At 40.4% G+C, this 26,705-nt stretch overlaps 1 protein-coding gene across 1 annotated transcript in view; it reads left to right on the top strand.

Moving 5' to 3' along the window:
* LOC145410610 (uncharacterized) overlaps nucleotides 1-26,705 on the top strand; it is a 56,334-nt gene that overhangs the window by 8,130 nt on the left and 21,499 nt on the right. The window contains exons 3-21 of the mRNA XM_080280723.1: nucleotides 4,468-4,644; nucleotides 5,668-5,930; nucleotides 8,336-8,422; nucleotides 8,665-8,772; nucleotides 9,396-9,491; nucleotides 9,930-10,127; nucleotides 10,999-11,285; nucleotides 12,801-13,023; nucleotides 13,638-13,766; nucleotides 15,099-15,207; nucleotides 15,549-15,694; nucleotides 16,099-16,341; nucleotides 17,364-17,549; nucleotides 20,260-20,442; nucleotides 20,866-21,009; nucleotides 21,376-21,560; nucleotides 23,078-23,264; nucleotides 23,503-23,748; nucleotides 25,044-25,223. Of these exons, the coding sequence (XP_080136849.1) occupies nucleotides 4,468-4,644; nucleotides 5,668-5,930; nucleotides 8,336-8,422; nucleotides 8,665-8,772; nucleotides 9,396-9,491; nucleotides 9,930-10,127; nucleotides 10,999-11,285; nucleotides 12,801-13,023; nucleotides 13,638-13,766; nucleotides 15,099-15,207; nucleotides 15,549-15,694; nucleotides 16,099-16,341; nucleotides 17,364-17,549; nucleotides 20,260-20,442; nucleotides 20,866-21,009; nucleotides 21,376-21,560; nucleotides 23,078-23,264; nucleotides 23,503-23,748; nucleotides 25,044-25,223 (3,377 nt within the window). The remainder of the gene's footprint in view (nucleotides 1-4,467; nucleotides 4,645-5,667; nucleotides 5,931-8,335; nucleotides 8,423-8,664; nucleotides 8,773-9,395; nucleotides 9,492-9,929; nucleotides 10,128-10,998; nucleotides 11,286-12,800; nucleotides 13,024-13,637; nucleotides 13,767-15,098; nucleotides 15,208-15,548; nucleotides 15,695-16,098; nucleotides 16,342-17,363; nucleotides 17,550-20,259; nucleotides 20,443-20,865; nucleotides 21,010-21,375; nucleotides 21,561-23,077; nucleotides 23,265-23,502; nucleotides 23,749-25,043; nucleotides 25,224-26,705) is intronic.

Raw genomic sequence — 26,705 nt, 5'->3', positions numbered from 1 at the left:
GCCCACCCCAATATTGAACTCATTTCTGTGTTGCAATCCATCTGCACGATACTCTGCAGTGTGACCTAGTTTCAGCATGATAACGTTGATAGATATTGTATGGCCATTCACATTTCATTAATACTTTCAGGCTTCTATAACTCACCTTTAACTGAATTAATTCGTTTGGTGTTACCCCAAATAAAACACTGTGGTTTACGCTACCATGAGAGGATTAATGGAGATGATATTAAAACTTTCAAGCTTCTGTGAATCATCCACAACTGAATACTTTCGTCTGGCAAAGAAATACACTAGAGGTAATGCGATCCTGAGACGGTCAGCACAAAAGATAATCACCGTAAGTAACCTCTTTACCGCGAGAAATCTCAGTATTTTTTGGTGGTGCAAAATGAAAATGAATTAAACGTTTGCTAGTGTCGTGAATGAGTGCTAGAGTCGTAAGCATAGACCTAAAATCAAGAAATGGGATGCAGGCCCCCAGATTTTGAGAGTTCAGTTCTCCTATAACTCTCGCACATTACATAATACTGTAGTTGCTTCATTCTTTAAACATAAAAAAAAAACACATCCATTTCTTTAAAAAAAAAAACTGTGGGCTGAAGAACACTGGAGTTTTTATTGCAATTTTATACCGAACATCAAACGACACGATGAAAATTTTTGAAGCGGTGTAAAAAGAATAATTGGTGACTGTGGATAGGTAGTAAAGCTTTTTAATCGTGGTTTTTATATTTTTGGTGTTTTTTATTTCGGTTCCAGTCTCTCTCTCTCTCTCTCTCTCTCTCTCTCTCTCTCTCTGATAGAGGTGTAAAGTTGTTTATTGTGGCCTTTACATTTTTGTTGACGTTTGATCTCTCTCTCTCTCTCTCTCTCTCTCTCTCTCTCTCTCTCTCTCTCTCTCTCTCTCTCTCATAGTATTTTAACTATTTTTTCCCGTTTCTTCCTTAATTCACTTTCCTTTAGTGTTTCTTGTTATACCTCATATTTTATTTTACTTTTGTTTCTTTCCCTTTCAGCTTTTCTTTTTTCTCTTTTCTTTAATCTATTTTCTTTATATGTCTTTGTTTTTTTTTTTACTCCGCTACCCATTCGTCTTGATTAATTTGCATCTTCATTATCTTCTTCACATTCCTCAGCTGTTTCTCATCTCCTCAACTCCCTTTTTCATTTCTCTCATTTTCGTTTCACCTCACATACCTTTCATCCTTCGTACTTCTTCATGTCCCAGTCCTTTATTATTATTATTATTTTTGTTATTATTATTATTATTATTATTATCATCATTGTTATTATTATTATTATTATTATTATTATTATTATTTTCCTTCTTTATGTCCTAGTGCTGTTTTCCTCACGTTATTTATGTTCATCTCTACACTTTACTAAGCATTCTCTCTCTCTCTCTCTCTCTCTCTCTCTCTCTCTCTCTCTCTCTCTCTCTCTCTCTCTCTCTCTCCTTTATTTAATTACTTCATCTGTTTTGTATTTCTCTTCACCTGCCCATCTCCTTTATATCTCTTTCTCCCTTATATTTATGCATCTTTTCACCTCATCCATATTTTCTCCATCTTTCCCTCTCCTTTTCGCCTTTTCATTCCTTTCTATTTCTTCTCCCTTCATTCCTCTTTTCCTTTTATTTCCCCGCTTCGCTTTGCGTCTCTGGTGTTCGCATGTTTTCATCTTCTCGTTTTCTGTGCTTCCCCGTCTTCTTCAGTCCCCCCTTTTTATAGATGTCAGGCGCTTTCCCTTTCACTCCGTCCTGTGTGTGTGTGTGTGTGTGTGTGTGTGTGTGTGTGTGTAAGAGATTGGGGTCAAAATATGAATGTCTGTGTTTGTATGTAGCCTATCTGGGAAAACGTGCTCTCTCTCTCTCTCTCTCTCTCTCTCTCTCTCTCTCTCTCTCTCTCTCTCTCTCTCTCGTACTTATTTTCTCTTCATTTTGGAATCAATTTGTGTGCATGAATATATGTGTGTAGGAATGGATGAGTGTGTGGATGGATGGATGGACTTTTGTATGTACTGTTTATATGTATGTATGTATCTGGTATATATATATATATATATATATATATATATATATATATATATATATATATATAGAGAGAGAGAGAGAGAGAGAGAGAGAGAGAGAGAGAGAGAGAGAGATACACACTATATATATATACAGTATATATCTATATCTATCTATCTATCTATCTATATATACTGTATGTATGTATGTATCTGGTATATATATATATATATATATATATATGTACAGTATGTATGTATGTGCTATGTACGTAATGAACTAATGCTGCCGCCATAACTGTACAAGGATAGAGCTTCCAGTATGACCTCCACCGCCCAGTACACTATCACGTACACACACTACTTCCTCAAGGTCTACACGTGTGCGTTTTAGTCCTGTGTACGTGTGAGAGGTGGGGGTCGGTTATGAATGTGTACCCTACGGGGGGAAAAGTGTGTGAGTGTAGGACGTTGTGTGTGTGTGTGTGTGTGTGTGTGTGTGTGTGTGTGTGTGTGTGTGTGTGTGTGTGTGCGTGTGTGTGTGAGCGCGCGCGCGCGCGCGCAAACCTGCAGCGCACTTATTTGCATATTCGCACCTTTGTGTGTGTGTAAAACTGCAGCTCGCGTATTTGCATATTCTCATATTTATGTGTGTGTGTGTGTGTGTGTGTGTGTGTGTGTGTGTGTGTGTGTGTGTGTGTGTGTGTGTGTGTGTGTGTGGCAGGACGTGACTGCATGAAGGCCGCTTCGAGGGAGTGTGGCGACCTCTCCTTGACTTCCCACCGGGTCATTCAGGAAAGTGGTAAGGCCAGGTGTAGGGTACTGTTAGGCGCTGGGGGGGTGGGGGTGCGGTGATGGGGATTGTGGTAGTGGTGGTATGTGGTAGGTGGGTGCGGTGGTACGGATTGTGGTGGTGGTGGTATGTGGTAGGTGGGTGCGATGGTACGGATTGTGGTGGTGGTGGTATGTGGTAGGTGGGTGCGGTGGTACGGATTGTGGTGGTGGTGGTATGTGGGTGCGGTGGTGGGGATTGTGGTGGTGGTGGTATGTGGTAAGTGGGTGCAGTGGTAGGGATTGTGGTAGTGGTGGTATGTGGTAAGTGGGTGCGGTGGTAGGTGGCTAGGGGTACAGTTAGGTGGTATAGGTAGGTGCAGTGGTAGGTAGGTAGGGTACAGTTAAATGATAGGCATTTCGGTACTGACAGGTGGGTTGTGTGGGAATGGATTAGGGGGTTCTGTTAGGTGGTATTGGTGGGTGAAGTAGTAGGTGGGAGGTATTTGTAGGTGGGTGAAGTGGTAGGTGGATATGGTACTCTTAGGTGGATATAGAGATTTTGGCAGCGTTGGTGTGTGGTAGGTGGGTGCAATGGTAGGTATTTGGGCGTACAGTTAAATAGTGGGCAGGCATGTTCTTATAGCTAACAAGAAACAAGTCAGTGAAGAGTTTGAATGAGATATATGAATTATACTTAAAAAAGGACATTGCTTTGGAAATCGATGCGAATGTGATGGGATGAATATGGGAGCAAGGGATGTGGATATAGTATAAAGGCTAACAGCGGAACAATGCTCACAAAGGAAAGAAAAACAAAGAAGACACAGAAAGGCTATTGTCGAGAAAGTGCGTTGGAGGATATTATTAACGATGGAAATAATGTGATCGAAATAAGTGCAAGAGTTGTTTGTCAAATGTAGTAAGATTGTATATGAATGAATATTTTTTGAGGTAACACACAATCGGTCCTGGGTTGTTCCTTTAAGGTTAGATCACATATTTTAAGTAGGCAGATTATGGCCAAAACATGCAAGAGCGAAAGATATTTAAGGCTTTTATGAAGAAGTATTACATGGCAAGAAAAGCAGGGAGGGATGATGGAATATTATGGCACTGAAAGAAGATGAGCTTATATTTTGTTTCTGTCATAGCAGTCACGCTTGTGCCTTAAGAGTAGGTGGAAATTAAAATGATTGGTGGTCGACAGGTTTTGTATAGCGACCGATTCTGGTAGGTAGTGTTCATGTGGATGGTATTACCTGAGATTTGAGCTGAGAATTGTGATGAATGAAGAGTGACTGGTGGCGTTTTCATCTTTGTTGACTAACCTGATGAGACATTAGTTCATGCGTTGAGTTTTCCGTTTTCCTATTTCTGATCTTACCGACCCCACTTGTAAAGATGACGAATACGCTGATGATGATGATGATGATGATTTATTACTATTATTATTATAAGTAGCAGTAGTGGTAGTAGCAATAGAAGTAGTGGTCTTGGTGGCGGTGGTGGTAGTAGTAGTAGTAGTAGTGACAGCAGCAGCAGCAATGATAATAATATTAGTATTTTTTTTTTCTTTTACCCTCAAGCTACCCCATTTATGGGTGGGAAAAGAGTTGGGTATGATAATGATAGTTTTTGTTTACTTACCCATCTTTTATATACAACAATGTCTTCCGTCAGGCGTGCTGGTGGGTGCTTCAGAACGCGGTGATGGCATGTATGGGTGTGGGGGCTGGCGTGGGCAAGGCGTGGTGGGCTTCGAGGCGCTCAAGTGGTCCCTGGCCCGCGTCAACCTTGGCGCGGGCGGCCTGGGTTCAAGAATTCTCAGCGACACGTTCGTACCCGGTGTCCAGTTCGGTAAGTGGAAGAGTGAGGTCCCGTCCATATTCTGTCGTAACTTGGATTTTTTTTTTTTTTTTTTTTTTCGCAGGAAGGACAAGGAAAGGGAAGTGCTTAATCTTCCCTTGTGTGTTGGTGTTTCTGCACAAACTGATCCTATAGTTCTTTTGCCTTAACTTGGTTCGGTTGTTGAAACAGACAGTAGTCCATTATGGCTCCAGATCCATGCCATAGCACAATTTCGTGACTACCAACTTATTCAAGTGTCAATTTTTAGGTACAAATAAGCACTGAACATAGAAAGATGACAGTTTTAGGCCAAGTTAGAGTAAAGCAAGTGTAGTTACGACAGGGAAGTAGACCGTTATGTGACTGATCGTTTTTATGTTTACTCCGACTGACAGCTTTGATAGCGTGACAGGTATGCTGGCTGAAATTTATGCCAGACCCGGCCCCTTTCCTCCCAAAAAGGATGAACTGACAGAGATAGAGATTTTTTTTTTCTATTCCCCATTTCTTCCCCTCTGCTTTCCTTGTCCCCATCGCCGTGGCTACCCCTCGTGTCTCCTCACACACCTAGTTCCTCTGTCCTCTGTTATCGAGCCGTGTTATCGTTGACTCGGGAGAATTTGTAGCACTTGTTATTTAGCGATTTATATTGATCAGTGCACCTTAATATCCCCCATCTCTCTCTCTCTCTCTCTCTCTCTCTTTCTAATATCGACACAATTTGCTCCAGTAACACACAAGGGGTAAGTAAGTTGTGATCAGTAAAAATACATCGCCGAGGTGTTACAAAATTACCTGTGCGAGCAAGAGTACGACACTATCACCAGCCATTCTGTTTCCCACAGTTCTTGTAATTGGTTTCCCACTTGCTGTTGATGTGCCACGTTCCGCACTTCTCAGTCTCTACCCGTATTTCTCACACACACACACACACACACACACATTCTTCTTTTTTTTCCACACAGCTCCTGATCAACACGTTTTCCACCATTTTCCCCAACAGTACGAAGCTGATAACCAATGTACCGGCAGGCCTCCGAGTGTACGATACCTGTTTGAGAGAGGAGCGGGCAGGAGCCAGCTTGGGCGATCTCTTCCCTATCTTGAGAGAGGGAAAATCATGCTTCTCTACCTCCAATTCCTCAACTTCCTCCTCCTCCTCTCTACTGGGCATCCTGGACCTGACGGGAGCCACCACCAAACACGCCAACCTCGCCAGTCTGATCAGAAAGTACGAGATACCTGTATTGGACATGGAGGCATCAGGCTTGGTTCCACCCGAACAGCGTGGTGAGGTGAGCATTGCGAAAGATGAACATAATGAGGTCTGGATTAAATACGAGTAAGTATAGTCAGCAATCTTCATCCATTATCATTCACGAGAAATCTGAAGACCGTGAAATTTTCCGCCGCTTAAGAACCTTCACTTGTACTTGTGAATTGGAGGTGAGGCAGCCGAATGGCAGAGGATAGGGTGGCTAGGATGCTAATTGCCTCTGGCCACTCCTTACGGGATTAAGACCTCTGCCAACAGATTATACACACTCACTTGCATATGTCAGTGTCACGTTATATACCGGTTCCTGGCCCATTCTCCTCGCAGATGGAATGAAAATGTATGTTGTTGCAGTATCTGATTACTAGCCAGAGGTATAGAAATTCAAACATGGCTACTTTATGTGGGGCAAGACTCATTTTTTTTTTTTTTTAATTCCTTTGAATATGGGAGAAAACTGTCGGTGTGAACTAGATTATGATAATCTTTGTTGGTGGGCTATACTCAGTTATGGTTGTGGTAGCCATGGTTATGTGAATTAATGAAAACAAATGATTTGCAGTGATAGCCAAACGATCAGTAACAACACAGACCATCAAAAGTGACAAATTATTTGTTGCCACACACTCGATCTAAACACTTATGCACAAAAAGTCAATACACTGACACACAAGGCATCTACAGTACATTGTTGCACAACCATCTACAAAGATAGACATATCATCTGCAAGAATAGAAAAAAAAACATTACAATGACACAGAACCATCTAGAGTGATAAACAGCCATTTAGTTACACAAACCATCTACAGTAACATAAACCATATGCTATATAGTGACAGTGATTTGAAGTAACAGAAAACATCTTCATAATACATATAACCATCTGTTTCATGTTCGTTTTTTTTTTTTTTTTTTTTTTTTTTTTTTTAAATAATAATAATGTGTCCGACTCGTGGGCACTGGCTTCACAGCCCGCTCCGAAGGCCCAGTAGTCCTCCTACATGCCATACACCTCTACATTTCGCCACTTCACACATAGCTGTCTGTAATGATACGCAATATCCACAATTACTTAGTGATAAATGATCATGCACAACCATCCAATCATACACAATCACACAGTCTACCAAATACCAGTACCATGCAAAACTACATAGCCATCCACAGCGACACAACATTTCACAACCAAAGTAGCTATACAGATACAGAATTACATACATCCACACTACCATGCACATTCATACATCCATACAGTCACTAATAGGCAGAAAGTCATCCACATGTACAGAGTCATGCCATGACACACATTCAGAACCTCATACCTTCATCTAGTCATCAGGAACCATCCAGAATCATTACCCACATCCAGACATACAACCATACACATCCCCAAGTATAGTCCATGGCACCATATATATTAACTTATTAAGTATTATCTTTCTTAAAATTTTCATCACTAACGATGAATATTCACAGTCTGCCCATTATCACCTTCTTTGCTGTTCTCAAGGCCCTGGAGTATACTGGCATGTTTCCAGTCCCAGAGGATGGTTATCTACATGAACTGGATGGTGGTATTCCACCTTAACATCTCTCCCAGGCCTCCCTCAATATGGCATTTGGTCTGTGATATTCAGGCCGTGTTCAGGCATCTTATCCAAAGTGGCTGGTTTGTCCACCTTCAGAGGATCCACTCCCACATAAGGATATGTGGTAGTGAGGTTTTTGACACCGCAACATGATGTCTTTGTCATCATCAGCCTCAGAGCCCATACCCATCACAGAACCAATCACCATCGACTCTTGGCCATAGTCTGCCAGGCAGCCTGGGATGCAGACATTGAAACTTACCTCCCTGCCACTACTTTGAGGTCATACTGATTAGACTCTGACTCACCTTCAGGCTCACACAACCTCCCGTGTCCTGAATCTGGCCCTCATCTGCCTGGATGTTGGACACACCATTCCATATCCACTGTCTGCGTCTAGTTCCAGATGTGTACTGTCAGTGGTACAAAGCCCAGGAGGAGACTGTGCCCCACTTCTGCATTGCCCACAGTTCTAAGCATACACTTTCTTATGGAATTTTCTAGTATACCTTGGAATCATAGACTTCTTACTTCCTTCTCCACTTGGAGGAGTGGACCAAAATCCACCAATGCCTCATCATGTCCTACTCCTTCTGAGTCTTCCTCAGAAGATTTGGGCAGCTCCTCTGCATGTAGCTGATATGTTCTCATCATGAGCCTTATGGAGGACAGATACAGAATCATTATCAGTATTGCCCTTGACACAACACCAAGAACCATAATCTTTCTCAGGCACTATCATCCCTGCCATACAAAACTTATTGTAAATAATGTTAAGAGCCCACACTAACCAAAATCTTGTGGTTATTTGGTAATACCTCTGATGTTTTACAGGCATTGGTGGAGTTCTTGGCCAAGCTGGGGTGGGAGGCAGTGAGCATCTTATCTGCAGATGACAATTATTCCATGCAGGTGGCCAAGGTAGGATGCATTTGATCTACCGAAATGGTTAATACAAGCTGGACAGATTCTGGCTAGATAGTACAGAAAATGCAATACTCATTGCACAGTTCATATAGAAGCTAAAGATGAGCACATATTTATACTGTAGTCACTTTTACTATTACTACATACTGTATGAGGTTTTTCAGGTGCTACTTAATCACTTACCATACATCAGATCATATCCTATTATGTGATATAATGATAATGTGGATGCATAGGTGATGAGTGAGGTGGCAGTTGGGCGGAATGTATGCATCAGTGGCGTGGTAAAAGTGCCGGCACTCTCAGAGGAAGACCTTATTGCCAGCCAGCAGCACCCAACACAGGTAAGGTCAGGTGTACTTTACTGTATTCTAAGTAAAAGCTGGAAATGTGTGCTATGGTCTTACATCATTACATTCGTCCACCGAATCAGTACAGTATTTCCAGTTCCGGCTCTCATATCTATTTAGTCTCGTAATAAACTTCAGAAAACATTTCAAAATAATTCTGTAAGCAAAGTGGAGTTACAGCACTTTTCTGTTCAGCTGTTGACAGTATCTGGAACAATCTTTCACACCGTCTGCACCTGTGTGTAGCAGCGGTGGGAAGGCAGTGACAAGAAAGATTTGTGTGTGTGTGTGTGTGTGTGTGTGTGTGAATCCTAGTTTTACCATTCAGTATTTAGATTTTCAAACAATATTTTGATACATATTTAATGTAGAATTTTCTTACATCATCCACAGTTTGATAAGCACGTAATAAGCAAATCAGTGAAAGTTTCAGGATTTCTTGCCCTTTTGACCTTACATCAGTATGGTCATAATGCCCCCAGAGCCTGGTAATATGAATTACGTGTATTTTAGCAAATACTCTTAGCTGTGTATAGTATTTAGGACAAAGTTGAGTTGTTTTGCACTCAACCGTTTTTCTAGTACTCATTCTTTTCCTTTTCCCTCCTTGATGGTAGGTGAATCTACAGTATCGTAACCTTGTACGTGTGGCTCTGGGCGAAGGACGGGTGGCAGGTGTGGTGGTGGTGGCAGCAGGGGACACCCTTCATCAGGTACACCCTCCCTTTTTAGCTCATGTCTTGCATACCTGGAAGGTAACATGCATTGATGAAATATATGCAGAAATGTTAATGTGTAATGGAGAGAGTGTGGGAAAATGCAGAATGTCAGAAAGCCCGGATGTGTAGAATTGAATCAGTGAAGTGGGACAAGGTTGCACTTATACCTGTAAAGTGGAACTAAAAGTGGCTGAAATGGAATGCAGCAATTATTATAGAAAACCATGTGCATCAGTTTCTTAACTGACTGCAGATACAGTACCTATAGCCAAACCAACAAATTGAAACCTAATAACTATTTACTGTAGTACACTTTAGTAGACAATTTTGTTGGTACATTTTCAATACTGAACTTGTATGGTACTGCTAAATCTGTAAAATGAATACAAGTTATAACACTTCTTCTTCTAACCTTATTCCTCCAATCTTCAGATCCTTTCAGCCATCAAGTCTGAGAGTTCTCTTACCCGTGATTTTCTGTGGGTGCTCTCAGACTTGCCGGAAGGGGACATTAACCAAGTACGTGAGGTGGCACGGGTCACAAAGGGGGTATATATACTGGCTGGGTCACCACGGGAGTATGGCGAGTTTGAGGTGCACTGGAGTGGATTGCAGGATGTCAAGTTGAAGGCAAGTGTCAGTGCTGATGAAAGTTTGGTTACATTACAGGAGATTAGAGTAAGTCAGGTAGATAATGAATGGTTTGGTTGAGTTAAATAAGACTAAATTAGGATAAGCTCATGTAGGTAGTGAAGGTTTACATTGAGTTACATTAGGCAAGGTTATGATAAGTCAGATAGACAGTAAAAGGTTAGCTTAGAGTAAATTAGGCTAGATTAGGATGTCAGATAGGCTTGTGCAATGATGAGGGTTGAGTTTTCAAGAAATCTGAAAAGTCTTACACTGATACTTAAGATATCTTAGTGGATCACAGGATGTATTGAGAAGTAAAATATTGGTATAATTAAGTGGTGTTGATAGTACTGTAAGTTGAAAGACATACTGGTACTAGTGAACACCACTGTTTTTTTACAACAGATACATTCAATTGTTCTTGTTTATGCAGAATTTGCACAGTAATTACACACCCTCATGTCTTCTAAGTAATAGCTGTAGACTGTCATATGTGTCATCTGGCACCAGCTCGAAGAAAACAGTCAGGGGTGACATCACTCCTGAGTAGATTATTTTAATCATTGTGTACCTGTATTCTGAATATTTTCTTTTCCAACTTTGAGAGGCAAAGGATTATTTGAACTGAATGAAAGTGTCCTATACCTGCTAGAAAAGGACACAAAAGGATGACACCACTTCTGAATGGATTAATTTGGGCATCCTTTATTCTGAGTGCAGTATTTTCTCTTCCTGCTGAGCTCCTCCATGATCATAGTTTCTTACATATCCAGTACACTGTACAGTACTGTAGTTATAAGTATTAAATTGGATGAAAAGTGAGCAACAAGAGAAATTTAATTAAATGTAATACTCTCACAATAAACAGGTAACCACAGAAAACAAATGGGCACTGAGCTACCTTCAGCAAGAACAAGGATGCCATTTAGAAGGCCTTCCAGCTCCCATTACCACCACTACCACACCCTCCACACCCACTGCCAACACCACTGATGAGACAGCACCTAGGCTTCTGCCTGTCTGTCGCTCATTTCGTATGAGGGACGATGATCTGGATGTGTTGTCTCGTACACACTCAGCTCTCCCTTCAATTCATGGCTTGTTTTCATTCTTCTCTGCCATGAAGAATGCCTGGAGGCTCAAGTGTAGAAACAGGTATGTGGTGATGAATGAGAAGTAATAGCTAGGAGTTGAAAGATGTACAGACAGTAGAATAGAAGAACAAAAATTCTTAGTAAACAGACTGTTTGTAGGAAACAAATTGATATAATTAAGAGTTTGAAGTAGAAACTTTCTTTTTATTTAGTTTCATTTCATTTAGTTTATATACAGTAGGCTCCAACATGCTTGCATGTGTCAGCCCTGGTCACCTAATGGCAGCCCATCATGTTAGTCTCTGGCTGCCTCCCTATTCAGTTCCTTATTCCTGAGATCACATTCTATGACCTCATCCCAAGTCTTTTTTGATCTGCCCATGACAACCCTACCCCCAATATTCACACTTCTCACTTTATTGTTCATCTGTGGAGGTATGGAGATTTCTAAAAAGAAGAATGCCTGTTTGGAGAGCTACAGTATTGTCTTGATGAAGAGAATGTTTAGTTTGTTAAAGTGAAGAAGGCACTAAAGGACAATGTATTCTTTAACTCTTGGTGCTGGAGAGGGATGCCTTCATGTGGTAGCACCAGTATAACCAGGTGGCTCTGTTGCCTGGTTGTAGTGTATATATACCCATCAGCTCTCCTCATCACCTGGAAGGAGGAAAGTAGACTGCAGAAGAAGGTCATGTTGAGCCTGCAATCCACTGGGTTCGCATCAAGATGAGCTTGGAACCTCAATGGCAACAAGTAACTCTTACATGTAGGTGTGACATATAGAAAATGAGTGAGGGAATAATGTCAGAGATTAGATGGTTTGAGATGGGCCTCCTTGGAACAACAGCAGAGGTAAGAGTTATAGACTGAATAAGCAATTGCCAAATACAGTACAGTGTTTAAAAGGTTTGGCCTTGAGGAAAGAACTGAAGGTATGGATGTAGTGTTGTGTAGCAGAAGTGCTTTGTGGTGGAGTGAACATGTAGGTACGTTATTCTTCACTCATGTTATTTTCTATAAAGCTCACATTTAACTGCAGAATTATGAACCATTCTGCAAAGGTGCCATCTTCATTTGATATGCAGCACCACATCATCTGCATGCCTAAGATTTGAAAAATTGTATTTCTCAGCATCCATCTCCATTTTCATTATTAGTTTCCCATGCACTCTTGTGCTGATAGTTGTCATAATCCCATCAATGCATATACACTAAATTGCCATGCGGGTGTAAAGTTGTGTTAATCAAGAAATTGCTGTCTAGGTAGAGCCACTGAAGAAGTCTGAAGTTGGAGAGCAGAGGGTTGAAGAGTGAACTGAATATGAGTGAAAGTGGGCTGTAGGGGAAAAAAAAAATTACCGTAATCACCTTGGAGAGATAAGGGGGAGTGGAAAGAAGGATTTTTGGTAGGTGGGGATTCCATCACAGAACAGTTTTCAAGTTTACTTATACAGTTGGTCCATATTTTTCACTCAGAGTTAGTAATGTTATTTGATTCAGTTCAAGTTGTTAAATTTGTTTGGATTTGTACTTTGTAATATTTAGCAGCCTGATCTAACCTCACCACAACTGACAGACGTGGGGTGTGTCCAGCTCTAGAGGAGATGCGGCCAGAGGAGTTCCTGTCTGATTACTTGGCACCACTTAAGTTCCGCCACAATGGACCAGGTAGCCGCAGCCTTCCAGGCTTGAAGGGTGGGAAGCAACGCAATGACCGTGCTGGTAGGCTGTCTGAATCTCCCTTGGGACTCTATGGTGTTGATACTGACCCAGGCAATACCACTGTAGCTGTTAGACAGGTGAATACAGGAGCCATTTACCCTGCATTGTGTCATATGAATTTTATGAAGTATTTTTATAGTGTAGTGTGCATTTGTCACCTATCTTTTGCAGGGTTTGTGATAAAGTTTAATTACGTATGAGTGTTTGGCTTTGTTAGCAAAGGAAGCCAAAAATTTATCTTAGTTATTTAACTTTTTTGTTTAATGATAATTTTTGTTTTATTTTGACAGTCACCAAGGAATTTTGTTTAGCTTATGGGACACCTTTTATGGTAAACTACCATAAAAGTCTGCCTATCACCCCTTCCCCCCATGTTTTTTTGTAGAACATTTTCAACACAGATCCAGTCATTTACTGAACTGTTTCCTGTGACACAGTAGGTGCAGTTTGTTTTTACTGTACTCGCTCCCTTGTAATTCTACAAACTAATTGCCATCTTTCCATCTTGAATATTGAGCTGTTGCAATAAATTAACACTATAATATGGTTCTAGTCATGAAGAGGGGCTGTGGAAAGAAAAGAAAGTTATAGTACTGTTTTATTCTGCCAGAGCTATGGGAGATTTGCTGTAAAAGAATGAAATCTCTGCCAAGTTAAGGTGGATGAATTATAGCCATTTCCCTTCCTACAGATGCTTGCTGTGGACAATGCGACCTTGACTGTGACTGACACCTCATTACTTCGGCATGCCACCTCTGCCACTGCCTGTCACCATGCCTCCTGTCACACCTGCACCAAATTGCCAGGTGCCCAGATACAGGTGAGATAGGCTTGGAAACAGCAAAGAACCAGAAATTCTCCTTATGAGCCAAAAGCTGAATAAGAGGCTTTGTAACCTGATAGGCTGGTGGAGTACTCTTTTTTGCTCATTGGATATGTCACAGATTGAGATCTTGCAGGAATCAGGTTCAGTTCCCACCCCTGAATGTGACTAGTATATCATGTTACTTTTTAATTATTTACATTGATTGCCAGTGGTGTGGGATGCGAGATAAGGCTCAGTTATTGGCAATATCTCTCAGCAGTAAATTCCTAGGGTAAACTGGCCAGAGTCTTTTTACCTACATCCAGGGGATAGGCTGTTGGTTCCCTCACCAGGAATGAGTATCCTTAGTAGTGGCTTTCCATTGCTGTACTGCCATCACGAGGACCACGTTCCAAAATATCAAAAAATGTTCTGTATCCGGGACTAAGAGTTGTTGAAGCTTACAGTTCAGCATTAAAAGTAACAATTGAACTTCCATCTGCACTATTTCTGTATTGTAATGTAGACTTAAAAGAAAAAAATGCAACTTATAGCATAGACTTGCTGTAGAGGAAAAGGGAGTTAGGGGAAACATAAGATGATAAACTGCTTGGAGAGAGGTCAGAAAGGATAAGGGAACTTGGGAAGAGAGGGATGCAGAAAGAGAGGCATATCACTTTTATAGTTCCCCACACATTTGCTATAGTTGTATACAAAAAAATTTAAATGTTGTGACTACTCATTTTGTAATTGTACCTAAATCATTTGTAAGATCATCATGCCAATCCAATTTTTCCACATTCTCACATGGTGTGGAGATTGAGAACATTTTGTTTTCATAAATATCATTGAGGATGTAGATCACTCTCATCTTAAATGCCAGGACCAACTTTCCTAGCCCCAGGCTCCTATGCTCCTCATGGGGCAACGTAGGATTAGATGATGGATGGATGGATGTAGAGCAAAGTTAGCTTCATGTGCACTCCCCCTTCCTGCCTCAATCTGTATGAGATATGGGGTTGCTTTCAATTCAGATGCTGAATAATGGAGTTACATCTTTATACCATTACAAAGAGAAGTGTACTGCCCCACTCCCACACCTTGTTGCCACCTTTTTTGATATACAGGGAGTACATGGTTGCCAGTAGCACTCTATCTTCCCAGTTCCAAGTCATAAGAGACCAAACCAAATGAAAATAATTAAAGAAGCAAGTATGTATGATGTATAAAAAAAAAAAAACACTTTGTAAATATCAACGTGTAATATTATAAAGTTAACTTGAAAAGCTGAATGACTTGTATAAATTTTGATTGATGCTAATGTTAAGATATTTATTTCCTCCTCAGTTTGAAGATGTGCAGACAACAACAGAGGCTCAGGCCCACATCCTCCTGCCATCCCCTGACCATGTAGTGTTGGTTGGAATGTTCCCTATCCACCATCCCTCCAAAGATGGTAAGTTATGATATATAACACCAATATTCAGTTAACAATAATGTGACCTAAAACTGTCATCTCTCCATCTTGAATGCTAAGTTGTTACAAGAGCTTAACACTAGAATATGATACTAATCACTAAAAACACTTTATTGTAGACAAGATGTGGAACACTAGCATTTGTTAGGAAGCTGTGAAAACAGTAGAGAGACTTTGCTGAGGGTTAAGATTACCTTGTGAGTATTTTTCCTATCAGTAGCCTTACAGAGAAACAATATTTACTTGTAAACGGGACTCTAGTTCTCCTCATTCAAGCAGTATTTTATAGTAAGTGGGACTCTGGTTTCTTCTTCTTTCAGGATTGGATTGCAGTGAGGGCATCAATGGAGAGGCACTGCAAGAGGCAGAAGCATTCCTGTGGGCAGTGGACCAAGTAAATGCCCACTCCCACCTACTTCCTGCCACCACACTTGGGGCACTTGTCCTTGACACATGTGGCTCCAGGGTAAGTATTTTGTGTGTGTGTATTTCTCTCTCTCTCTCTCTCTGATTCTAGGTTTATACTTGACAGCCCATTCCCTGAGGCCCAGCAGTCTTTCTACATGTCATCACCTTCACATGTCACTTTGGCACTAATACCCACCATCTGTCATATATTGAATATATGATATAACTTTCATTCAGGACAGCTGTAATGGTATTAGTGGGAGTGCTTTTATGACACACTAGTGAGTCATGTGGAAGATTAGTAAAGTCTGTTTACTGTACATGTCAATGCTCATGCAGTTTTTTTGGTGAATTTCTTGTTTTTCATAGATTCAGATAGAGGAAGATTACTGTATCTAAGCTTATTTGATCTTATAAATATTCCAGTGGTAACAAACACTCATAATCTTTGTACATGGCTAGATTCGCACAATGAACCAAGTGACAAGCTTAGCCAAGAGTGCATTGCCTGGGGTCAATATAAACATTGGTGACGTTCAAGCCCTAGTGACCTCACTTGACCCAGAAACAGCCAGGGTCACAGGGGAGGTGTTGGCATCCCTTAACCTGACCTCCATCAACACGGGCCCCTCCCTTGCACATTATTCACCCTTCGCCCTGCAGATGAGTGCCCCAGTCAACACCGAAGCTGAGGCAATGGTGCAGGTAAGGTGTCTCTCCTGACTGTCGTTGATCTTAGCATAGAAAACATGAAAGAGAAAGTTGCAGGATTTTATGTATGACACCCGGGAGAGCATTTAAACTAATACCATGCTATAATACATCACTTATACACCTACTAGCATGGTTATGAGAGTGATAACTGTGTGGCAATATGTACTCAATACCTCGTAATTTACCTGTAATTATACTGTATTGGACTTAAAATTAGATGTGAAGGAAGTATTCATGTACTGTTGTTCCTCTTTAGCATCAAGTTCTGTCCTAAATAAAATGGATATCCTAGTCAGTCTGACACAAGCCAAAGTACCTGGAGTAGGGAATACATTTAATGTTGTTAATGTGGACTCCACTTGGCCGCACAGTAAATCTGTACAGTACAGCACACACTGAGATCTCACATCAGTACATGCTGAGTATATCATGAGTAGCCAAACATTATGCTCATACACTCTTGACTGGGCAGTATAGGATTTGGATGATGGATGGGTGAAAATCTTCTGTCTTAATTAAAAAAAGAAAAATAAAGCATGAATTGATGAAACAACTGCATGGTGTGGCTATTCAAGTTCTCATAGCTGTAACTACTTGTCACATTAGGCAAATGAGAGTACAGAACAGCAGTGACTAAAATGTCACACCCATTATATCCAGATAGCATACTGGTACAGTAATGCCTATAATATTTCTGGTAATGAGGAGAATGAATATATGTATGTAACATCAAGGAATTTTATTGTCTTTCAAAATCTTTTTCTTTGAAAGCAGCATCCCTACACAGTACTAATGAAAAGCAAAAAAAAAAAAACTTTATTCCTTAGCATTGTGATATCAGGGACAGGCCTAATTACAGCATTAAATGAGCAGTTGCTATAGCTTGTTAAGTGTGCAAATTTAGAGAGTGACTAATGTTGAAGTACTTGACAGAACTTTGAGAGAACTGAGACTGCTGTACCAGAGTTACCATCCACATCCAGTCTTTATCATGCTCTAATTTTTACTTCTAGATCCTACGTTTCATGGGTTGGGACTACGTGTCACTGGTGTGGGCACCAGGAGATGCTGAGAGTGTGGCAGGAGCAGAGAGTTTTCGCACAGTGGCCCAAGCTTCCCGGGTGTGTCTAGCTCTCGACCTCAAGATGCCACACCCACCACTTCCTGACCCTGCAGCTACTGAGACACTGGCTGATGAGGTGATGGACTGGAGCAGCTTTGTGTAGATTATAAGATAGCTCAGAATGTTTGTTTTTGGAACTGATTGATAGAGATGTTACATTTTTTCCCCAGATTTATGATAGAGGTGTTACATTTTTCCCCAGGTTTTGTGTATGTGTGGGTTCATGCTTTGTAACCAAAGGTACATTTAGAAAGTAAGAGGGTAGACTTTAACCCTAGTGACTTTCCGGTATTATGAGCATCAGCATAAGACTTTCCTCCAAGATTTTGAAATTAGTGACATAAAAGTCAACTTAGTTAAGTCAAGTGAAGTGAAGTGAAATAATCTTCATGGCTGGGTGGTTATATGGAGAACTGAGATCGTGTAAGGCCTAGGCTGAGTTCTGCCTTTAGACTATGATTAATTTTGCCAAGTTTTATATCAGTCGTAATTGGTTGTTAGTAGTAATGGTATGAAATATGAGGTAAGGCTTAATGATGGCTTTGTGTGCTCTTGCATCCCGTGGATAAACTGCAGGTCCAGTATGGCTTAGAAACAGTATCCTCATAGGTGGCCTTTTTTGACATATTTCCCACAGATATTTCATATGGCTTTTAAAAAATTATGCATGTTTCACATTTCACTTAGGTTTTTTAGTTAGCCCCCAGACTGAATATAAACAGACATCAGTTTGTATGTGCAGCCAGCATCTGCTTTTATCACACTTGGTATATATGTATGTGAAAAAGTAAACTGAGACATACAAATCTGAATAGCCAGAGAATGTAGTTAGCAAAAAGGATTAATGTACGGTAGTAAGAACCTGAAGTAATTTTGGTCTCTCAGAACTGCAATATATCACATAGAGTTGAGTTTACTCGACATATAAAGTGCCACTGTAGGTGTTATCAAGAATGTCATCTACCCTTTTCTTGGGGTTGCAGAGGGATGTATGAGGTCTGTGCGAAAAAGAAACTGAGCTTTTTAAATAATGCACCAACTAGTCAGCGTAGCATGATCATAACGGGAATGCTGTGTAGTGGTTACTTTGGTCCAACACTAACTGCATCAAGCCACATCACAAAGTCATCGAGGTACATGCACTTGTGTACTTGTGTTTAGTGCACTTGGCAATTTGTTGAAAGCTGGACAATGAAGGATCTTGAAGAGTAATGTGTTTGTGTGAAATTCTGTGTCAGATTGGGAGTATCATAACAGATGATGAAACTTGGGTGTACAGCTGTGAAGTCAAAACAAAACGTTAGTTGTCGCTTTGGGTTGGAACATTGTCACCACAACCAAAAAAAGCACATCAGAGTCGTTCAGATATGAAGATGATGTTGATCATCTTTTTTTATTGCAAGGGCATTGTTCATAATGAGTTTGTTCCACATGGTCAGACAGTCAGTTAGGAGTTTTACTTAGATGTCCTGAAGCCTTTGAGGGAGACAGTGTGAAGGAAGAGTCCTGAGGAGTAGACCCCCAAAAAAACTGGATGCTGCACCACGACAATGCACCTACCCACTCGTAACTCCTTCTCCACAACTTTTTGGTGAAGCACTAGACAAATGTCATCCCCCAGCCATCCTACTCTCTGGATTTGGCCCCTGCAGACTTTTTTTGTTACGACTGTCATCCTCCAGCCATCCTACTCTCTGGATTTGGCCCTTGTAGACTTTTTTTGTTCCCAAAGTTGAAATGCTCCCTAAAAGGTTACTGATTTCAGATGATAGAAGAGATACAAGACAATCTGCCAAGTGCGCTAAACAAATGTTCACTCAAAGCATGTACCTTGATGACTGAGTGATGTGGCATGGTGCTGCTTTTGTTAGACTAAAGCTCAAAATCACCACTGTATAACACTCCCATCACAGTCATACTATGCCAGCTAGTTGGTGTGCTTTTTTAATAGGTTTGTTTCTTTTTGGACAGACCTCATACTTTATTATTATTATTATTATTATTATTATTTTTTTTTTTAGGAATTGACTGTACAGTGCCTGGTTGGGGTTTCTTTTATTTAGTAGGAGTCATCCGAGATGCAGTTGTAGCTGTATTGGAAGATAGGTTGTCAGTACTGTATTTTTGATTAAGTTAAACTCTACATTGATTTAATATATCTGTCACAGCCTGCAGTTTTTAAGACAGCTTGATATCTGAGTTTAAAGAGACTACATATCACTAATTCAGAAAAATGACCACTCAAGACAAGTCAGTTTCCCAGGCATTTACAGTAACTAATGTCCCACTGAAACAATAAAGTATTGTTTAGTTTTGTAGCAGCTCAAGTACAGACAGCAGCTCAAAGGGCTGTGTTCCATTATCTGTCAAAACTTTTTCTGTATACAGTAGTTCGAGCTGTTAACTTGGGGAAATGTATAAAACAGCTGTGTAAGTATCACTGGAACTTCAATAACCAGTTTTTTTGTAATATATTGTTAATTTAACCCCTTGGATCAGAGGACATTTTTTTACATTTTATTCTTGTTACTACCAAATAGTTTTATTTAGCTTATAAAAGTACTGGTACTGGAGAGGTTAATTAAGCCTTTTTATAACCCTTTCACCTCAAAAGCCCATCCTGATGTTAGTAAAGCTGTCTGGATATTAAGAGATTAAAACACAAAATACATACCCAGCCTAAAGCATTTAATGACAAGTGGTACAACAGAAAAAGTTTATTAGTGATGAAAACTTACTACTGTATACAGTTTTATTTGATGGTATTCCTTCTGTCTCCCCTGCAGCTGGTATCACAGTTAACTGAGAAGTCGATGACAGAGGGGTCACGTGCCACGGTTCTCTTCCTGCCACAGGCTGCCACCACCTCATTGTTGAAAGCAGTAACTCGAGCTGTGAACTCGCATCGCCTCCTTCGCCACCAATTGGTTTTCGTGGCATCCACTTCCTGGGGCCATCACAAAGACAAGGTATGAGAGTAAAGTTAAGAGCAAAAGTTTGATTTCTTTTCATCACATCTACTTCACCCTGAGGGCATGTCTATCACATTCCACTAAGTACATCATAATGACAATCATGTATGGGCAGAGTTATACCAAGCCTCTCTCAGTTTAGGAATCCTGGTCAGGAGAGGAATGTGAGAAGCAGAAGAAATGAAATATTAGGCAAACTTTTGTGCCTGACATTACATGCATTGCATAGTCATGAGACGAATGGCAGTGTTGCTGATACAGTTCTTACGGTATACAATAAATTTAGGAGTGCATTGGTTTATTAGAAAACAGGAGTGACAGACTCTGGTGGTTCAGTCCTTTTGTTCTCATCTGTGGATGCTTCAAATTAGGAAGAACAAAGTAAACTCACAATTTCCTCTCAATCTCTGCTGGTCACAGCTGGGAGTGTGGGCAACTGGTGTGGGGGGAGCACTGGTGTTAAGGGATGGCCAGAAAGATGTTGGTGACTTCACTGCCCACTATCGTCTACTTCAGCCAGAGACTAATACCCGCAACCCTTGGTTCACCAAATACTGGCGGCAGGTTTGTAGAGCTTGTTGTAGAGTTACGTAGAAGACATAGAGTAATGCAGTTTTGCTGGATAATAGTGCTTAAAAACTCATTCTCTTTTTTCAGTGGATTCCTTCTAATTATAATGTCAGAGGATATGAAGGAAGTTGAGGAACATTTGCATAATCAGTCAACAGAGCCTCCTAAATATATTGGTGCCACAGTAGAATGGTATCCTTCCCCAGATATACAGTTCTATGGGTATTTACACCATGGCGATATTGATTCATAGAAAAGAGCTTAGATGTCAAAGGAACTCTCACAGAGTTTTCCATATTTCAGAAGTTTGGGATAAGAAAATCTCTCATACCACTAATCTCAAGCACTCCACCTTGGCAGGAATTTGGTTGTGTTGGATCAGAGTGTCCCCCAACTTCTGCCCTTCCTCCAGTGGTTCCCTACACCTCTGCACCATCCACACCACGAGTTATCCAGGCTGTCTTCTCCTTTGGGGCTGCCCTGACACAGCTCCTTGACCATCTCTGTCCCCAGTTTGATGGAGCATTGTGTCCAGGCTTGCCTAAGTGCGTATCATAACACTGTCTGGCTGAGATCTTGTCCTGTTCTTTCATTTATGTACTTGTGTTTATGTTTCTTTCTCTCTCCCCTTGTTTTTTTAGATTGTATGTCACCCCATTCTTCTATCTATCTATTGTCAGATGCCATAATCCCACAAGGGGTGGCCATTAGACTTTGAGTTATTTGTTTTACGGGGAGGGGCACTAACCCTCCACCAACCCACTTGTTGGCACGTAGGGAGCACGTATGGGTTGGTTATATGGTTACCACCCAGCGTTGTAAATGGTTTCTTGGCTTACAGGAAACCATTAGGCTTGTCACTCAATGTAAAGCCACCTGTAAAGGAAAGAAAAACAATAAGAAGTGACAGGAAAGATGGGAGAAATAGGAAGAGAGGAGGACAGACACAGAAAAAGAATGATAAAGGCTAAGGAAGAAGTAGGTAGCACTACATCAAGTGAGTGGATGATGGTTGCCACCACCTACCACAAACCCCATTCTTAACTGGAAAAAATGTTCAGGATGATGTTTGCCAAGGTTACTTCTTAATCTCTTCAGCCTGAGGATGTACTGTATGTGTTTTTGCATCATTCAGACTGTTTTATTCAACTTTGGAAGAATGGTTAGTAATGAAGGGGATAATGATGACTACATTCAGTTCCTCCATGTCAAAAAGTCTACCCTGTGGTCAGTAATATCATAAGGAGGCAGGATAGCAAGCAGGAATATAGAGCACAGCACTGTATGTCAGTGAACTGAAAGGGTTAAACTTATCATGAATTATAGTTCATGCTTGAAGCACCATTTCAAATACAGTTCCATTTCAAGGACAGTACTATTCTGCATGTTTGTTACCTGCCTCATATTTATTTAGTTTTGAGTGAAAATTGTTATAACAGACAGCTTTTAAAATTGTTTTATCATATACAGTATTTACAGCTGCAGATGAGTAACATTCTCCGTCCATTTCTCCCTTTCTGTTTTCCAATCCCTTTCTATCCCCTTTCTTTTATTCACTCTTCTTCCTTTAATTTATTCCTCTTCCTTTCCATCATTCTACTTCTTCTTTATATAGATTTTGTCATAATACTTACCAGTTGTACAACTTTTCTGTTCAGCCAAACAGACTGTGGTTACCCTACTAATAGCATTAGTTCTTCTTCATCCATCTATTCATTAATGCACTTTACATCCCTTGACTGTTATCCATCCTTCCATTTCATCCTTATGTGCATCAGATTATCTCATTGTTTTCCATCCTTACCACCTTCTATACTTACAGTTCAATTCCCTTTCTTAATCATCCATTCTTCCAGCCAGTTTTCATTCTTTTACTCATCCACTTTGCCAAAACTTTTCATTTGCAGTTCCTGTCCAGTCTTTCAGTCCCTCTCCAATGCTAGACACACCTATATTCAGCTTGTTTGTTTCCAATCACCGAGATTTTCTTGTTGATATAAAAGTTACATTCCTGCAATACCATTTACATTTCCCATCATTAATGCCTTCCAACATCCCTCAGATGGCGGCAGAGAACTGTGCTTAATGAATTTCTGCGCAACACAGAAGTCTCACGTGTGGACCAACCTTCGGAGTACTTCCAGTTTACTGAGAATTTCCATGGTAATGCCCCATTAGAAGTTCTCAGTCTTGCACCACCACATCCAAGGGAGTTGCCCCAAGACCAGTTGAAATACCGCTATGAGAAGGTATGTGAGGAACAGAAGTAGTGTTTGTGAGAATATCTGTCTATCCATTAGAGTCTTGGTGGCATGAGGGTACAGTCCATGGTCAGAAAAGGCACTGTATTAATGCACTTCCTTTCAAATTGATGACATGGCTAAAGGCGTGCATGCATGTGTGTGTGTTTGTTGGTATATGGACAGTATATTCCACTGTACAGTATTCCAGTCATTGAAGACAATTTGTCTCTTTCTTTCTCAACAGGTGGGGCGATATGTAGCCAACACAGGACTTACACTGGGGAATGCCATGGTACAGCTGCACAATGGAACTATGGTACGGATGGACCAGCTGCCTTCCACATGCTTCAGTTCCTGCTCCACCTGTCAGCACAGGGAGACTGACTATGCCTTCCTAGACTCCCCCGATAATCTGTACATCATGGCTACCTTAAACGTGCACGATAAAGGTAGTCGGCCCCTTGAATGTGGTGATCTAAATGGGGACAAGGTTAGTAAACAGCCAGGATTAATTCCTTAAATTCATTGGCATCTTTCCTGTCACTTCTTATTGCTTTTCTTTCCTTTACAGGTGGCTTTACATTGAGTGACAAGCCAAATGGTTTCCTGTAAGCCAAGAAACCATACGTTCTCCCTACGTGTCAACAAGTGGTCGGTGGAGGATTAGTGCCCCTCCCCATAAAACAAATAACTCAAAGTCAAATGGCCACCCCTTACGGGATTGTGGCGTCTGGCAATAGATAGACGTTTCTTTGTTTATCCCTTCTTCCTAACAATTTTATTCAGCTTATGATAGGTCTCACATATTCAAGGTTTTAATGAAAGTTTTATTGGACTCCTTTAGTATGAAAAATACTAAAAGTGAATAAAAGCATTTGAATGTAGCGGAAATTAATCAACAAATGTTCTTGGGTTGCAGACATTAAGTACAGTATTTTCCTTATTTATTGAGCAGTTGCTGTAACACCTTGTGCTGTTCTCAGTTTTTTATAGATTAGTTTGAGAATGTTGTACTATATTGCACAACTAAAGATGATATCCCCAAGTACCATTATGTAGTGCTTCATAGAATTGTTTCACATTTTGCTGTAGTTAATTGCCCTCGAGTTGATCATCTTTACGAATTTACTGTGGCATTCTAAATACAGTGGGCTTGCATGACATACACATAATTGGTTCTGAACATGATACTCAAATGAAGTGCTTTGTAAAGAAGGTGAAAATCAGAGTAATACAAGTAATCGAACCATATTTTAAAGTCAGCAGTGTGTCTCTTTAGAGCCCTCTGATATGATCATTTCATACCAAGCCTTATACATTAATGACACATTTCAGTCTCAACTGGCATTTTATTTATTTATTTGTGTGTGTGTGTGTGTGTGTGTGTGTGTGTGTGTAGCAAATATGGAAGAGTCACATAACCAGTACAGCAGGGTAGGCAAGTAATAGGAGAGTAGCCTGCAGCTGCTGCTAGTCCTGCACATCTGCCAGTGACATAAGATTTCTGTCTGTGACAGGATAACTGTGTGTGTTTAAGTTAGTTTCCTGAGGATGAGAAGAACTTTGACAGAGAGTAGATGAAGTTGGTTTATAAGATACTTTCTGCCAGATAATTTGATACTTGGTGCATCCATTGTATAACATACAAGTATTATCTAATTACATGTATTAATATATTCCCCTGTTTTGTAGCTTCCACTTCTTGAATAGCAATTTTGCCTACTTTCGTCTTACTTTTCCCTCTTAACCTTCATCCCCATTAGCTTCTGTATGTCTTTTCTACAGGGAATCCAAGAGGTGGAGGCATTATTGTGGGCACTGGCTGGCATCAATGCTGACCCCAGAATCCTTCCTGGTCTCACTCTTGGGGCTATAGTGCTTGATGGCTGCATGAGCAAAGAGAAAATTGTCCGTGATGTGACCAACATAATGACGGGTCGCATTCCAGACAGACTGAAGAAAAAGGTAACAGGCTAGGATTTCATCATGAGTTTTATGCAATGTATTTGATATATAAGGATGAATGGTATCTAGAGAAAGTTCTTTCATGATTTCATGAGTATATGCTCGGTTAAAGATGAGGGTAAACTTAGAAAAGGTTATTCATGCTCTTGTACGCTTACACAGTTTGAAGATAAAGAGCAGTGATCATACAAATTGTGAAGGTGGTCATTGACCTCAACATAAATCATAATTATCCTAACCCTGTTTCCATTAAGGGAATGAAGTGGAGAGGATCTAGAAATAGGAAAAAAAAAGCATAAAAGCCACAGAACTATTGACAGAGTGCACAGTAACACGGACCACACATTCCAGTAATTTCTCTTCCTGTCAGGCATGTATGCAAAAAAATCACTTTTCTATAAAACTGGGGAAAAATGGTAAATCAATTTATCTGGTAGCAATGAAATTTTAGCAAGCAATCTTTCTGCACTTTACAGTGGCAGTGATTGCATAAAAGGACATACAGTAGCAACATATATTAAGAACTTACTGTAATTGACCCACCATCCATACATTTGATATCCTGGGTCCACCTCACAGAAAAAAAAAAAAAAAAAAAAAAAATCACATCAGGCCATTCATCTATCATACTATCTAGAATTGCTCAATCATGAGCATAGAGGCCTTGGACCAGCCTACTTAGTCCAGATATTAATGGTGTGAGGCACCAGCTGCTCACCCCATGGCTGCAGTACATGAGCAGTGAACCCCAACACCCCTGGAAAGTAGACCCTCATGGACCACATCTATTTGGGGTGCCTAAGCTCACTAGACCACCAGGCATATAAAAACTGTGTAAGGACAATGGGCTAATCCATTATATCAGTACACAGCAATAAGGTTCGTCTTGCTCTTTCTGTATTCACAAGAGAACGGTCCCAGAAAAGGGAAAGTATGGTAGTCAAGTGCAACAGAGGAAAGAAATACATCATGTACAGATATGAAACTAATGAGATGTTGCAACATTCAGTTTTGAAACAGTGATTATTTTTGTAATATAACTAAAGAAAAATTTGTGTACAGTAAAATGAGAAAATACTGTTGATGATTACATCATTAAGCTTACTGTTGTCATGTTATAGAAGGGGTGGATCTTGGCTAGGATAATTACTTTTCTATTGCTAAATTGATAATCTTTGACAGACACTACTGGCTGTTCATATTTATTCATAAATTTCATGCTGATCTTCCATGAATCTCAGATGGTGTCTGAGAGGGTGCAGGTTTACAAACAAGGTGTCTGGTCATAGTACTGTATAGGGTCAAATGGCACTGAGTAATGAAGATGAATTTGTGATGCCATCTGTTGGTGCATGGTTAAAGAACACAGTTATATTCTTACTGTCTTTAGTCAGATTACTTTTTTCTTTCTTTCTTTCTTTTCCAGATTATGTCATTCAGTGTAGGTGAGATTTTTTGAAGTGGAGAAGTTAATTGCAACCT

Source organism: Coenobita brevimanus, chromosome 86, assembly GCF_032717465.1.
Source record: "Coenobita brevimanus isolate Jiangsu-jjx chromosome 86, ASM3271746v2, whole genome shotgun sequence".
Lineage (NCBI taxonomy): Eukaryota > Metazoa > Arthropoda > Malacostraca > Decapoda > Coenobitidae > Coenobita > Coenobita brevimanus.
The sequence above is the reverse complement of the archived record's forward strand: the minus strand, read 5'-3'. Positions and strand labels throughout refer to the sequence as shown.